The 17,291-nt window shown below is 42.8% G+C and overlaps 1 protein-coding gene across 1 annotated transcript in view; it reads left to right on the top strand.

Moving 5' to 3' along the window:
* Window positions 1-17,291, top strand: part of LOC149463487 (ectonucleoside triphosphate diphosphohydrolase 8-like) — a 63,805-nt gene that overhangs the window by 39,704 nt on the left and 6,810 nt on the right. Inside the window, exons 5-7 of the mRNA XM_089675028.1 lie at window positions 3,226-3,385; window positions 6,948-7,175; window positions 10,945-11,202. Of these exons, the coding sequence (XP_089531154.1) occupies window positions 3,226-3,385; window positions 6,948-7,175; window positions 10,945-11,202 (646 nt within the window). The remainder of the gene's footprint in view (window positions 1-3,225; window positions 3,386-6,947; window positions 7,176-10,944; window positions 11,203-17,291) is intronic.

A 17,291-nucleotide genomic window follows, 5' to 3' on the forward strand; every position in this document is an offset into this window, starting at 1 on the left:
CTGTTCAAATATCTTGTGTCAGGGTCTCTTTCAGAGAATATACAGTATGTTTTAGAAGTTCTGTGTAATTTATTACCAAAAAATGCTGAGTTTAATGTTTGCAAAACATTAAAAAAATTGTCTAGGGCAGCAAGTGGTTAAAGCCCAACTTGGGCAATTATTATTATATATTTAAGTATGCAGTTTGATTTACATTTTGGAATAATAGCAGGTACACAATTGTCCATTAAAAATAAACACCTCTGAATAGAAAACATATAAAATTCTTCTAACAGACAGCAGGAAATTATTTTAATAGAGACTTCCTAAGAGCTAGGTGTAGAGCAAACAGACTCCTGGCTGTGGAAAGCAAACAGGAGTGACAGACCATAACTAGGACTGGGGGACACCCAAATATAAACTTTATCTTTATTAGGCATCAGGTGACAACAGGAACAACTGTACTGATATCAGTTGACATTGACATTATTTGCTTGCTAAAGAAAATTATACAGATGCTAATTATTTATTTATTTTTAGCTTATGGTTAGAATAGGGAAATGACAGACCCCACCCAGTCAAGATTTTTTTGTGTGTCTCTGGGACAGATAGTAAAGTGAAATCCCCCTTAATGCCATGCAGACAACAAAAACATAACTTGACAAAGGTTAATCCTTTCCTACTCCATTCAAAACAAGAAACAAAAAATCATTCTATGCAGACACAAATGGCTCTGGCAATAATACATCATTAAAGTGGGACTAAACTGTATCTGAGCACCTCAAACTGAAACTGATATTTAATTCATTTTTAATATTGAAAGCAAGCTCACCCCCCCCCCCTTTTTTTTTGTTTTTTGAGAAATCACCTTGAAAAACACTCCCTAGCATTTCTAGCTGTGGCCATCTTTAGTAAGAGCAAATGATTGGTGTAGCATTTACTTCTGGAACCCATCTGCCCTTTACTCAGACTAGCAGACAGGAGAGTGTATGAATCGTTAGCTATGGGGGCACTGCTTCATGCTCGTTCCCGAGCCCCTCTCTATGCATCCATAAAACACATAGAGCCACAGCTCGACCCCGTCGCTTCTCTTTCCTCATTTACTCACTGGCCAGCAGTGGGTTCCAATGATGGAGGGAACCAATGAGACGAGAGAGACCCAGGACAGCCAATGTTTCTGTGCACATTGCTGGTTCGAGAGGGGGCTCAGGTAAGTAGTGGAGGGGGTTTTGGGGGGAGCAGCACACAGAAGGTTATTTACCTTCATGCATAATGCATGAAGGTAAAAAAACCTTCAGTATTTACAACAGCTTTAACTCTCTCTTCTTCTAGGTCAGCTTGTCAGCCAAGAACAGGGAGTGTTTTAAAACTATGTAATACCTCCCCCTCTTTTCCTTAACATGGAGCATTGTTTTGTAGTCCATAGAGATAGCAGGGAACAATGCTAATTGATAACTGTCCAGAGGCAAGAGTACAGGAAGAAATAACTTATATCAACTTATACCAGCGCAAAACCCACAAAACAATAAATTACATCACCCAACCCATAAATGATAATTACTAAATATCACAAACTTAAAATTCACTGTGACACAAAAATATATAAAAAAATATTAAAATAATTTAAAAATATTAAGTCCAGTGACAAAATCCAAAAAAACAAAATTATATTTTCATTGGATTCTTCCGTGCCAGTGATACCTCCACCATCCACCAGTGCAAAAACCAACATTAACTGCACTCACCAGATAATGGTGAGTCAAACGCCTTTCAGGGATATTAAGGGCTCCTGGACCCCCTTTACTTTGTATATGACCTCCAAATCTTGCCTCCTCTAGGATATGGACACCTCCTCTGGTTACTCCTCTCACCGAATCCCCCAGAGAAAATCAGGAAGAAGAAAAAACCATAGTGTGATACCGTAATGATTTCTAATCTTAAAAGAATTTTTCCAGACCACTCACATTTTAGCAGATATTAACCCGCATTTTATTGAAGCAAAACGATCTTTCTTTCATAAAAACAATCTTTCTTTCGTATAAAGCGATTTCTGTATAGAGACCCCACAGCCAGCTATACAGCAGGATAACAGACCTCAGATGCAGACTCATCCACTATGCAAAGATGGCCCCTTGGAACGCACCGCTCGGCGTGCGTTCCACTCACCGGAAATGATGTCAGACGCCGGGACAGGCAGCCGGAAATATGTCAACGCGTTTCGCCCCACCCACAGGGCGTTCTCAAGACCTTGGAGCCCTTAATATCCCTAAAAGGCATTTGATTCACCATTATCTGGTGTGTGCGGTTAATGTTGGTTTTTGCACTGGTGGATGGTGGAGGTATCACTGGCACAAAAGATATAATTTATTTTTTCACGGGACTGTTTTTTTGGATTTTGTCACTGGACTTAATATTTTTAAATTATTTTAATATTTTTTTATATATTTTTGTGTCACAGTGAATTTTAAGTTTGTGATATTTAGTAATTATCATTTATGGGTTGGGTGATGTAATTTATTGTTTTGTGGGTTTTGCGCTGGTATAAGTTGATATAAGTTTTTTGGTTTTGCACCTGGGTACAGCAGCATCTCACAGAGAATAGTGTGTGGAATAATAGAATCCTGGGCGCTGAGGTTTTTTTCTCTTTTTACAAACAGGAAGAAATAAGCTCACAAGATTTCTGGATGAATGGCCTATTTTTTTCACTTGTTTAACAGATGTAATAAAACCCTTTCTATTGGTTATTTAACAGATCAAAAGGGAGTAAATAAGAGATATTTATTGTTACCGTTTACATTCACTATATAATGTGCAAATAGGACACTCAGCCGCATATGAATTGTTCCTTCACTGGCTTCATAATGGAGGTATCTCCTGCTCATGAAGACACTGAAGAATGCAAGTCCCCATTGAGAGTGATGCCTAACTTATCCAGTGAGTAGGTCACTTCTCTGCTGTGTCTTCTATAGCGGTCTTGCTGCTTATGGGTACCTCACTGCTATGACTTATTGACTTGTCATTGTAAATTGCAGCCTGAGCTATTGAACTCTGTTGACATATATATAGGTATTGCATACATGTCCCAAGTGGACCCTTCTAATAATCACAATGGTATACAAACATGTAATTATGAAGTGAGAATGTGAGCTAGAATACTTTTATATTTTCAGATTCCCTACAAAACTTCAAAACCCCCAACTTCTCTGCAGATAAGTTTTTCATGTATGGCCTAATTCTATTTTACAGGCTACAGAATGAGACCAAAACTCATCTCATCCTTGACGCAGTGTCAAAAACACTCAGGCTCTATCCAGTGGATTTCCAGGGAGCAAGGATACTAGATGGCATGGAAGAAGGGTCATTTGGCTGGATCACTGTGAACTACCTTCTGGGTACTTTCATACAGGTCAGTAAAGAAATCTTCAATTCCTTCCATCTTTGTTCATGCCTAGATGTGGGCTCAGAGGCTATCACATTAAGTGACATTAAATGATGTAGCACCCTCCTAGTTACGTTGCTAGGAACTTAGGCAAATTTAGCTTTTTTGCTCCTCTGTAATTGATGGAGCACTTGTTGATTGGCTGCTTTGGGCTGTACGGTGTTTCAGAGACTGCAGGTTTGATTGTTTTCCGTTGTGGTAGGGAGGATTCTAGAATCCTAGTTGGCTGTATTCTCAAATAAGTAGTCTAAATATTTATGGGACTGTAGCCAATTCCTGGGGAGGTGTGCCTAGTAGGTGGCTGTAGAGAGCATAAATAGTCTGAGGCCTGCTGCAGCCTTGTTGTAAGCCCTGCGTCTAGTCTGCAGGAGGAGTTCCCAGCCTGAGGGGCTCTGCCCCTCTGGGCAGAATGCTGGAGTTTGCTGCATATTCATTGAGGTCCCAACTGTGGCATAGATGGGGGGGGGGGGGCTATTTCTAAAACTACTGGAGCTAATAAAGGGATTTTACCTGAGGACCTGGTCTGGAGAGTTCACTGAAGAGTGCCCGGTGGAAGCTGAAATGGGTTTAGCTGTCCTGTGGCATTGTGAACATCACCTCTACCTAGTGGATATCTATCTAGTGGATACTGGAAGGAGGCATCCAGTGATTCTAAATACTTGCGAGTACTGACCAGAGTTTAGGGTCCTAGTGATTGTGTGATGTTTTTAACTCTTGGTGAAGGTGCCAGTGGTCACTCTAGCTAAAACAGTCCTTACAAGATCTCAATTCTCTCCATTTTCTTTGCTCTTGGCATAAGCACTGTTCAGAGAAACTTAGCAGAGGGAAGTGTCCTCCTGTTACTATTCAGTGTTTCTGCAGTATCCCATACCACCCTGTGCCCCTCCAAGTTTTTTCAGCAATAAATACTTAAGATATCCCCTAGAACAGTGGTCTTCAAACTGCTGCCCTTTGCTTGCTTTCATCTGTCCCTTTTGGTCACTGCTTCATCCACTGATACCAACAATGGGGCATAATTCCCTTCAGTGACACCAATAAAGGGGCCCAATTCCTCACAATCACACAAATTATGGGGTACAATTTCTCCCACTGACACCAAAGAAGGAGCAATGTTTATTTCCACTGACGTCGGGATCTTTTCTTCTACCAATGGCCACAGTCGGGTTCCCCTAAAGCAGTGGTTCTCAACCTTTCTAATGCCGCGACCCCTTAATACAGTTCCTCATGTTGTGGTGACCCCCAACCATAAAATTATTTTCGTTGCTACTTCATAACTGTAATTTTGCAGTGGGAGGACTAGCGCCCCATCACTGATGTCAGTGGGATGAATAGCGCCCCATCACTGATGTCAGTGGGATGAATAGTGTCCCATCGTTGGTATCAGTGGGAGGAATAGTGTCCCATCATTGGTGTCAGTGGGAGGAATAGTGCCCCATCATTGGTGTCAGTGGGAGGAATAGTGCCCCATCATTGGTGTCAGTGGGAGGAATAGTGCTCCATCATTGGTGTCAGTGGGAGGAATAGTGCCCAATCATTGGCGTCAGTGGGAGAAATAGTGTCCAATCATTGGCGTCAGTGGGAGGAATAGTGCCTCATCATTGGCGTCAGTGGGAGGAATAGTGCCCCATCATTGGCGTCAGTGGGAGGAATAGTGTCCCATCATTGGTGTCAGTGGGAGGAATAGTGTCCCATCATTGGTGTCAGTGGGAGGAATAGTGCCCCATCATTAGTATCAGTGGGAGGAATAGTGCCCCATCATTGGTGTCAGTGGGAGGAATAGTGCCCCATCATTGATATGAGTGGGAGGAATAGTGCCCCATCATTGGTATGAGTGGGAGGAATAGTGCCCCATCATTAGTATGAGTGGGAGGAATAGTGCCCCATCATTGGTGTCAGTGGGAGGAATAGTGCCCCATCCTTGGTGTCAGTGGGGGGAGGAATAGTGCCCCATCGTTGGTGTCAGTGAGGGGAGGAATACTGTCTCATCGTTGGTGTCAGTGGGGGGAGGAATAGTGCCCCATCGTTGGTGTCAGTGAGGGGAGGAATAGTGCCCCATCGTTGGTGTCAGTGAGGGGAGGAATAGTGCCCCATCGTTGGTGTCAGTGAGGGGAGGAATAGTGCCCCATCGTTGGTGTCAGTGAGGGGAGGAATAGTGCCCCATCGTTGGTGTCAGTGGGGGGAGGAATAGTGCCCCATCGTTGGTATTAGTGACACAAATGATGGGGCACTATCCCTTCCACTGACACCAATGATACTTACCTTGCTGACTCCTGCTCCTGCCTGGGCTCGCTCTCTCCCTCTCCCATCTACATCCTGCATACCTGGCTGCAGCAGCAAAATTTGCACTTACCTGTCAGCTGTCTTCCTTTTCTGGCCTCTCTCTTCACTCGTTCCTGCAGCTCCCTCGATCTTCTTCGATCTCCGCTCGCTGCCGCTCGGCTCCTCCTCTCCAAGCTCCACCTTCTCGCCGGTGATTGGCCGCCTGTGTGCCTCTCCTGAGCTACAGTTCCGGTGGCCAATCAGCGGCGAGGAGGCGGTGACAGGGGCAGCATATCATCCCGCCCACACATCGCCGGAGACAGCAGCGGTGTCTCGGTTCCTAAGACCATCGGAAATATGTGTTTTCCGATGGTCTTAGGCGACCCCTGGGAAATGGTCGTTCGACCCCCAAAGGGGTCGCGACCCCCAGGTTGAGAACCGCTGCCCTAAAGTCTGAAGGACAGCAACCTTTGTTTAGAAAGTTTGGAAACCCTTGCCCCAGACTTTTTGAGCTGGAGTGAATGGACTGTTGTGTGGCTGCCTCTGTACTAATTTGGGACCAGTTAAATTACAGCAGCTCCTACTGGGGTAGCACTACAATATTTTTTTTCTCCAAAAATAATCCATACACATCCACTACTTAATGGCCCTAGTATCTAATTTTCATGAAGTTATTACTTACTGTGTTTTTTTTGTGCCTCCTTTTAAGATCTTCAGTGAGCTCCCAAACTTCTCCTTGCCCAATTGTTTGGCATGAGCAGTGCTTGTTAGTGCAGCGGTCATGTGCACTGGTCTACACACAGTCCATAGTTTATAGTCCCTAGTCATTTCATGAGTAAGCAAGAGGGTGGCTATGTTCCTAACTACAGTGGGACCATGGAGAATGAATGTAGCTACTCTCAGAAGTCGGTTTATATTAGAAAATCAATACTTTCAAAGCACTCATGTAGAGCTTGACATCTGCTGTATGAAAATGGTAATATGGAATATTAATATGCAGTGTTTCATGTTTACATAATTCAGTAAACAAAACCTTTTTTTTTATTCCAAAACCTAATAAAATATTACAAAAAAAAAAAAATTTTTAAGGGAAACTTTAGAATATTTTCAATAATGCATAATGTATTATGGGTTACTAATAAAACGTTAGTTAAAACTTATTTTTGGTGTCTTTAACATATTTTAATGAAGGTATTTTATAAATTTTCATTAATGAACCTTTGTATTTGTTGTTCTTTACTTTTTTGCCCATGTATTCCTTTGGATCCAGCATTCATACATAAACAGCTGGATACATCCCCAGCAAGCCATGTTTGGAGCCATGGACCTCGGAGGAGCCTCTACCCAAATGACTTTTCAACCCTCTGGCGACATAGAAGACAATAGCACGAAGATGTTTTTCAGACTCTATGGTTTTGATTACAGTATCTACACACACAGCTACCTCTGTTATGGCCAGGACCAGGCAATGAAGATATTTCTTGCGTACCTCATAGAGGTGGGAAATGCATATATCATGTAAAATATGCCCAATTTTCTAAAATCATAGTATGAATATATCATTTTTGCTAGATCAACATTCTGTTGATCTAAGATTATTTAGTTGTCAGTGATGCCAACCATGGAGGAGACTTTAAGGCTTTGTTAGCAGGTGTTAGACAGGCATTTGGGAAGCATTTTTAATGCTCCTCAAACGCCTATCAAAATTCTACACATGGCAGCACACAGTGCTGTTCACACTGTAGCGTTAGCGTTGCAGCAAAATTGATGCCTCATGTCGAGTCAGGAGGAGCTAAAGTCTCCCATTCAAGTCTATGGTGATGCTCCTCAAACACCTGGCAGGTGTTTGCGGGGCATTTGCAAGGTTTTTGTGGAGCGTTAATGCCATTAACTTCATTATAGGCATTTGTGGTGTGGTTTTAACGCTTGGAAAATGCCTATCAAACGCCTCAAAAACGCACATAGGGTGCTTGGGGAGTTTTTGAAGAGTGTTAAAAATGCTTCCCAAACGCCTGCCAAACGCTATAAAGGCATTTGGCAAGAGTTAGAAATTAGTCAAGTGTGAACGAGCCCTAAAGGTGGGAGGGGGTATACTAAGCTTGACCTTTTACAAGAAAAGTCAAGAATTGCAGTTAAGAGTATGTAAACTGAAAAACAAAAATATAATATATTGCAGCTTACCAGTCTTTCAGTGTGATGGCTGGATTATTATTCATTTTTCCAGCATTTTATAAATTTTCATTCGATGATCCTGCTAATAACTAACTTCCTGTTCTAGGATGACAATGCGCACTTGCTATACTGTATCTATGGAGGAGCAGCGTTGTCACCCTAGGCTGTTCTGCTAATTTGTACTACAAAGACCTCCCCCTGTCCCAGGGGTGGACTGACAACTCATGGGGCCCCCGGGCAATAGGGGATCATGGGGCCCCTGTGTCCTTGCCCAAGCTCAAAAAAGCCTATGAAATAGGTACCAGGGGCATCCCATGTGGTCCCCTACTGACCCCGGGCCCTCGGGCAGTGCCCGAGTTTCCAAATGGTCAGTCCGCCCCTGCCCTGTCCTCATATATAATACATAAATAGGGAAGGTCTTTCTGTAGTCTACCAAAGTTGCCTAGGAGGACTGCTAACATTGTTTGATATTTCTGTTTAGTGCACAGAAAGTTAAAAGGTTGCTGCATTTCTGATGGAATCAATGGGTATTTTTCTGTACTTGCTAAAATATACTTACCCTAAAAAAAAGAAATGAATGCAGTGACCACATAAGAGCTGGTAAGCTGCAATATATTACAATCTTGTTTTTAGATTTAGATATACTTTGAATTTCAATTGGATGCTCTGATTTTTAATTTACAGATTTTGCTCATAGTAACATCTTGCATTTTTTTATATCATGTGGTTAGTTTGAGTTGTTGAGTCGCATCCAGGGGCGGACTGATCATTTGGAAACTCGGGCACCGCCCGAGGGCCCGGGGTCAGTAGGGGGCCCCATGAGATGCCCCTGGTACCTTTTTCATAGGCTTTTTTGAGTTTGGGCAAGGACACAGGGGCCCCATGATCCCCTATTGCCCAGGGGCCCCATGAGTTGTCAGTCCGCCCCTGGTTGCATCTATCCTCCTTTGTCACATAGTTAACTGGTCATGAGCTTGGAAAGGAGACACAATTGGCTGATAAATATCATGGATTAGGTTTTATATTAGCAGTGTTTAAGGAATTCTGTTAGATACCCTGTGCCATGATCATGCAAGGCAAAACAACTCAGATGCACATGTTCTCCTCTCGAGGCCTCTCTACAACTCTCGTGACTCCAAGGCTAGATCCCTAGGTACTGTTTGCCATGAGAGCGTTCCCAGTATGCGGGGAACCAGTCACTAGCAAAAGGGTCAAGCAACAAACCCTTTCACTATCAGAGTTTGTCTCCCATGTCATATCACCAGCTTCCTGGCTGGTTGGCTGCACAAGGACTAGATACAAATATGGTAGTCAATAGCAACAGCTATATAGCCTTCTTAGGACAGCACCTCTGCTCATTAGACCTCTGTGCTGTATCTCCTCTAACTTTTGTCCCCTTGAATAAGCACTGTTCTTTGATACACAATGCATGCACCCCTTTGGTAACTTCAAACAGAACAACAAAGTTTGACTAAAGTAGTCAACAGTAACACAGAAGCAGTTCTTTAAGTCATCTCCAGCACACATTCCTGACAACGTTCCTCAAGTGCTCCATGAAGTAGATCTATTTTTTTAGGGAGAGAAGTCCATTAAAAGTCCTTTGCCAGGCAAAAGTCCATTATTGGCAGGAAAGCCATAATTTGATAGCATAAATCCATATAGTCCATAATCTGGTAACATAAATTCATGTAATTCCCAACCTCTTTGGGGGCCTGGACAGGCCTCCCACAGAGGATGCTGAGTGGCAAAGTGATGGCTACATTGTGACCCCACCGAACCCCTTTGAAGCTCCAGGAGCCCCATATTTATATGGTGCAACCAGGAGGGGTAGTATTCCCCTAAAAATTGTGGGAAAACCTGTCCAGCCATATAAACCCTTGCCCTCCAGGTCCCACCACCTCAGCATAACCATGACAATCAACAAAATACCCAACTTGTTGTTGTTGTAATATACCAACAGGAACATATACTCAAAGTAAAAAAACAGAACATTTAACACAAATACACTTTCTTTAGAGTCACCTGCTTACAACAGAGTGAGTTTAGTGAAGGGGGGGGTCCTTTTCTGGAGACCTGTACTGGGAAGGAATAGAGGGGTGGCTTGGTGATGTCTTTGCACTGAGGGGTCTGTGCTGAGGAGGGGTAGCTACCCTGGGGAGACTGTATTGGGGGCAGGGGTGGACTGACAACTCATGGGGCCCCCGGGCAATAGGGGATGATGGGGCCCCTGTGTCCTTGCTCACACTCAAAGTACACCCAAAAAAGCCTATAAAAGGTACCAGGGGCATTTCATGGGGCCCCCTACTGACCCCGGGCCCTCGGGCAGTGCCCGAGTGCTCGAATGGTCAGTCCTCTGATTGGGAGGTGATTGTCCTGAGGGGTCTTGTACTGAGGAGGGGAGTTCTGAACTGGGGGGAGGTGTCTGTACCAGGTTATGACTGTCCTGATGGTCTGTACTGAGGGGTCTGTACTGGTGTGCTGTGGGGCATCTGTCTTTACTGAGGGGTCTGCACTAGGGAGAGGTATCTGTGCTAGGGTCTGTGTGTGTGTGTGTCTGTGTGTGTGTGTGTGTGTGGGGGGGGGGGGGGTCGGTCTATACTGAGGGGAGGGGTCAGCACTGGGGAGGGGTATCTGTTCTAAAGGGTGAGGGAGGGTCAATCTGTGCCAAGGGGTCTATGTTGGGTGAAGTGGGATGGGGGGAGAATTTAGTGATGTTGGGGGAGATCTGTATTGTAAGGGTTGTGGATTTGTGGGGGGGGGGACTGTGGAATATGTGTGCTGTGTATAATGGAAGTAGGCTCAGGTTTTGTTTACTATGCCCTTAAGTCCCTCCCACCATTGACGCAAAGCGGCCACACCCACAAATCTGTACTTAGTGTACACTTTATTACTTGGGAACATTTGGGGAGGGGATGTTTCCAGAATTACCGGCCCTAAGTTTCATATCCTGGGTACACCACAGGATGGTGGACATGCAATTAAACCAAACCTGTTACTTTGCCCTGCCTGAATGTAGAATCGATTTGCTTTAAAAAGCAGTATACACAAAGTAATCTAATAAAAGCTGAAATGGTGGATTTTTTTGTATTCTTTAGAACACGACCAGTGGGAATGTCAAAAATCCTTGCTACCCAAATGGATACAAGGCCATCGTCACCCTTTCCTCTGTGTACAATAGCCCTTGTGTGTCAACATTTCCAGGTGACATAGGAGCCAACATTACCGTGGAGGGTACTGGAGATCCTTCTGAGTGCCAGATGGCCATCAAGAACATTTTCAACTTTTCTGAATGTTCAAATAAATCGTGCTCTTTTAATGGCATCTACCAACCGCCTGTACATGGAAAGTTCTATGTAAGAAACTTTTTTTTAATTTTCTTCTTGTATATATGTTTTTAAGCTGATCTGCTATATCTGATATTTTTACTATTTATAAAATTTTTTTACAATTAAATGTTTAATACTGGGTGCAACCATGACAGGGTTCTATAGAGAAAGCACTGTAGCAGCTGCTTGTTCAGGCAAGTGATACGAAGTTATATTTTATATTTCAATCTGTTTATTGGGTTGTGTGTGGGTGTATGTGTTTTAACAAGTAAAATCTAAAGGAAAATAAACAGTTGTATCCTCCTAGTTAGGCTGCTAAGCTAAATTTAGTTTTTGTCTTCACTGCAATCAGTGGAGCAGCTATCTATTATATTTGTCTGGTCAGGGATTCATAACTTGGCATTTGATTTCTCCTACCTGCTTCTGGAAGAAGCTTCCATAATATAGAGCAGGGAGAGTCAAAGTCCAGTATGAATAGATATTATGCCTTAGCCAATCCCTGGAAGGAGGCATCCAGCACGTGGCTGGGGGGGTGATAAAAGTCTGGGAGGCCTTTCCAGAGTAATCTTTCCTCTTCTGGGAGGGTCCCAATTCTCCTGGGGCTGCTGCCCCTTGGGAGGACGCTATACTGAGTTAAGGATTGCAGTCTGAGCTTCAGCAGATGCTGAATGGAGAGCCTTGAAAAGTTTGATAAAATATTTTTGTTCTGGAGGGTAATGTCCTAGATTCCTTGTCTGGAGGAGAGTCTTTTATCTCCCTCACATAGTAATTATTTGTGGATTCTGGGTGGCCAGCAGGGCTTTGTACATTGTGAGTAAGAGCTACTGTAGAATTTTGCAGGATGCAGCTATAAGGATTCTCGCTAGAAGTTTGTCCTCCTATTGATAATTTTAGAGTGTCCTGAACACCTAAACCCCTCTTCTGTTAAGTTGTTCAACAATAAATTCTAAAGACATGAGCCTGTGTTGTCGGTGTGCATGGAGCTGTGCTTCTGACTGGCAGCCTCTATACTAGCAAGGGAGACCTGGGCATATTCTAAGCGGCCCCTCTTGGGATGAGCACTACGCAGCATACAATCAACAGAGTATCCAGCTAGGTAAAAGAGATGATCAACAGTGTAGCAATTGTACGTACAGATATGGACGCGGACATCCATTTTGCTAAAGATCCAGCATCTTGTGTCATTCTCACTCCAAACCAGCCCTCTCCCTTTTTGTTGAATGGCATGTGGTCCGTGTGTGTGTGCTGAGTTCAGGAGTGCACAGGGCACAGATGGATACACTTCATGGTTGTAAACCCAATTAGCTGGTGCCAGGGTGTCTGGCAGACTCTTGCTCTAGCCGGATCGTAAAGCTATAAACCTGTCAGTCACTGGACTTGAAAAGCATTCTGAAATAGCAGTAAAACATACATCCAATTTGAAATCACTTTTTCATACAATTTCATAACTCCCGGCAGGAAAAATGTACAATAAAACAAAGTATATATTCAGATAGGTCAGTTTAATGCAAGTCACCTGATACCTTACATCCCTAGATTACGTCTACCCGAGAGCAGAAAGCAATATCTCTTTAATAAAATTATAAATAGTGCAGCGCTCAGGAAACAATACTAACTCAAATAATATAATAAATGTGCTCACATGCAATAGTGTCACAAAATTAATCAAAAGCAAGTTATTAAGTGAGATATCTTTGTAAAGTGTCACTCAGTATTATTCCCTATCACTTAGTGCCCATATAATCAAACAGATATAAAAAATAAAATACCATTTGAAAAATCAATTTTCACAGTGCTCCAAGTGTAATAACATGACCACACTTTATAAACTACTCAAGAAAGTTCAAAAAATTGTAGAAATGTCCATAAAAAACTGATAATACTAAATTCATGCAATGTGAAAACAAAAGTGCCAAACAAATGTGTTCTTAATCCGTAACCATGCCACTCTTCACCTCCTAAGGCTAGATTGCCTCCTCACCTCCTTAAACCGACCCGTAAGGGCCAAACAGCTTTCAGGATCACTCTGGATCCTTATCCCCTGGCGACAAACACTTCTCCTGACATTGTAGATCACTTTAGGGGACATCCATTACCCCCAAACAGAAGCCTCTGGAGAACAATTGCTCACCAACCCAGTGAGCAGAAAAGAAGAATCCTATTATTACGTTAGTCTTTTTTTTTTTTGTTAGCAGGCCATTAAAAACTTCTGGTTGCATTCAGGATGAAAGTTATGTATGTCCCAGATTTTGGCAGTCATTTGGGTAGCAGGTTAAGTGCTGGCAGCTTCCAGTAGGTGTATTTCCCTTTTGCGCAGGAGGATCTCTGTCTGTAATATCTCTTTAACCGTCACAGGCAGATATGTCATATCTGGTGTCTGGACGTTCAGAATATGATTCTGCACATTAATCTACCAGTGGATAGGATGCTACATGTACCTATGGAAGGTTATTGACCGTGGTATACACTTGTGAGGGATTTGGGTCACAGCCTGAGTCTCCGCCTAAACCCCCTCCCCAAATGAGGCGATTGGCCCTTGGCTTCAGTAGACACCCCCTGCTGGGGTACTAGAAAATAGGCTGTCAGGCCTGGAGAAGTAAGATGAAGAGATTCTCCCTTTTAACATCAGGAACCAACTTTGGGAGAAACGGTACCCTTTTGTTCAGGACACTTGAATCTTCTTAAACCAAGGACTCTGGCAAGTATTCTACCTCTCTAAACTTCTTTCTGTTATCTCTCTGGTTGTGGTATTGCTCTCTGTATTTATATATATATATATATATATATATATATATATATTGGCTACATCTTTTTCTGCAAATATTTTTATTGCACCATTTTGATCTTTTTAGTAATAAATCTTATTTTCTGAAAAGCGTTGAACTGTTTCTAAAGCTCTTTAATGCAAACTAAGAATCCCTGTCTCTGAAGAGCGCTACTGTGTGTTATAAACTTCTGCATACATCTGCCTGCGGTGACAGTGTGTATACAGACGCTTATTCAAACATCATAGTGTTCCTGCTAAGATTTGTGAGTTTCCTCCTTCTCTGTACAAAAAGGTGGTGGTGCCAGTGTGAAGGGTTAATTGCGTAATTAACCTGACCCAGTAACAATTGCTCTCAGGCTGCGGCACAGGGTGCAGCTGAGCGTGGCATTGTTATGCAAGTGGCAGCGCGGTTTTAGATTGGCTAGTCCTTCGGTCACAAGTTGGTGAGAAGGGCTGGGCGTCTGACGCCGCGCCCTGTCACAAACAGCATATATATTATCAATTGAAGTAATAAAGACATTTGTAATGTAACAATCACAAAATAAAAGGCCAAACAACCATGTGTAAGCTGGTGTTAACCCCAGTGAAATTTGTTTCTCACCAAACATGGGATGAAGGTGGGACATCGTAGAAAAGTATGGTATAGTACTCATGTTAACTATATGTAAATGTTAATAAGAAATAATAGGCAACATATCAGCCTAATAAAGATATAGAAAAAGATGAGGGTAGAAAACAAAAAGAGAAAGGAGAGTATCTAGAGCAGCCAAGGTTGTGCCTCCCAAATCTCACTTGTCCACCAACAGATCTTGTATCAATGGTTGTCATGACTTTGGTTATTGTGGAGGGTGCACAATAGTTTATCATTAATCATGATCCAGTTCAATTTGTGTTTAAAGCAGAACACCAGGCAAAAACTTCTTTACATGTCCTTATTGCTGATTTCCTACCTTCACTGAATGTCATCCATCTTCTTCTTCACTCAGTAGTTGCTCTGAAATAACCTATTAATTTTCATATCAAAGAATTATTTATTTTTGGCTTCCTGTTTGTAAGACCAGTGGCTGGAATGCCTCTTATTCCCCCAGCCACTGGTGTTGGCACATCCCTTCTGTAGTTCTTTCTCCACGAAGCAGTGATGTAATTCAGCCCCACTTGCAGTGGTGGGTGGGCCGAGACTTTCAGACACATTCAGCATGTACAGGCCTAGTGTACCTGCCCACATTCACTACAATTCCCTGTGGTTCATGGGAACTGTAGTTTCCTTTTACTGCAGAGAGAAAGGAGAGGATATGATGTAATCCCAGCTGTTACACCTCCTCCTTGGCAGAACAGATGGGGTTTTCTTTTGAATTACAGAGATGTGGTCATGAAAATTCAATTAGACTTGTCTCCTAAATAGAAAGAATTTTCAAAATTGTATTAACTTTTTAGTGTTTTGTCTAGGGGGTGTACTAAAGGGAGAATATTTTGCCGAAGTTCTTCTTTACCATAATCAATCATTATTGACTGGCTACAACACTGTGCATGTGCTATCCTTGCAGAAGAATTACCCTATATTGCAAAAGGTATTGGGACACCCCTCCAAATCATTGGTTTCAGGTGTTCCAATCACCTCCATGGCCACAGGTGTATAAAATCAAGCACCTAGGCATGCAGAGTGCTTCTAAAAACATTTGTGAAAGAATGGGTCACTCTTAGGAGCTCAGTAAATTCAACCGTGGTAACGTGATAGGTTGCCACCTGTGCAGTAAGTCCATCTGTGAAATTTCCTTGCTACTAAATATTTCACGGGCAATTGTTAGTGGTATTGTAACTAAGTGGAAGCAACTGAGAACAACAGCAACTCAGCCTCGAAGTGGTAAGTCATGTAAAATGACAGAGTGGGGTCATGACATGCTGAAGCGCACAGTGCGCAGAGGTCGCCAACTGTCTGCAGAGTCAATAGCTAAAGAGTTCCAAACCTCATGTGGCCTTCAGATTAGCACAACAACAGTGCGCAGAGAGCTTCATGGAATGGGTTTCTATAGCTGAACTGCTGCATCCAAGCCTTACATCACCAAGTACAATGCAAAGTGTCGGGTGCAGTGGTGTAAAGCATGCCACCACTGGACTCTAGAGCAATGGAGACGTGTTCTCTAGCTTGACGAATCACACTTCTCTGTCTGGCAATCCGATGGACGTTTCTGAGTTTGGCAGTTGCCAGGAGAACAGTTGTTGTCTGACTACACTCCATGTGTAAGTTTGGTGGAGTGGGGATTATGGTGTTGGGTTGTTTTTCACGGGTTGGGCTTGGCCCTTTAGTTCCAGTGAAGTCAACTCTTAAGGCATCAGTGTACCAAGACATTTTAGGGATGGCCCCTTCCTATACCAACATAACTGCTCACCAGTGCAGAAAGCAAGGTCCATAAAGACATGGATAAGCAAGTTTGGGGTGGAGGAACTTGACTGGCCTGCACAGAGGCCTGACCTCAACCCGATAGAACACCTTTGGGATGAATTAGAGCGGAGACTGCGAGCCAGGCCTTCTCATCCAACATTAGTGCCTGGCCTCACAAATGCGCTTCTGGAAGAATGGTCAAACATTCCCATAGACACACTCTTAAACCTTGTGGACAGCCTTCCCAAAAGAGTTGAAGCTGTTATAGCTGCAAAGGGTGGGCCAACTCAATATTGAACCCTATGGACTAAGACTGGAAAGCCATTAAAGTTCATGTGTGTGTAAAGACAGGTGTCCCAATACTTTTGACAATATAGTGTACAGTATATATGAAATCAAGCTGTTCATTCTCATAATCCAGGTTCTTAAAAAAGCAGTCTCTGGAGCTCTGGTAATGTTCACACCCATTGCTGAGTGAAGTAGATGAAATATTCTACTCTAAAACCTTGTTACCTTAGGGCATTGCAACCAAATATGGACCATGGTGCCCACTTGGCCACAGCTTCTGAAAATATAAGACGGAGTGTGCAAGCTCATCTTTACTATCCTAGTCAGGATCATATAACATCTCAATGGAGTTTTATAGTTAGATTCTACCAGAGCTGTGTTGATAGAAATCTTAGACCCGCCAGAGTGACAGGACATAGCAAATACTCTAACGTAATATTGGGGTCCCTTTCCCAGTGTTCCCTATAAGGACGCTTACAATCTAAATCTAGTAAATGACCATATAATATTGTAATATGGTCTATCTTCAGGCTTCTAGTTTTCCAAGAGATCTCAAATAATGACAAAAATATGTTTTTTGTCCCTAAAATAAGAAATAATCTGATTTTATTTTATCTACTATTCACAGCAAGTCTTTTTTGTCCCACCATTGGAAGAGATGTGGGAATAGTCCTGGGAAAA

Source organism: Staurois parvus, unplaced genomic scaffold (genome assembly GCF_062004578.1).
Source record: "Staurois parvus isolate SC_StPar_1 unplaced genomic scaffold, SC_StPar_1.0 ptg000154l, whole genome shotgun sequence".
Lineage (NCBI taxonomy): Eukaryota > Metazoa > Chordata > Amphibia > Anura > Ranidae > Staurois > Staurois parvus.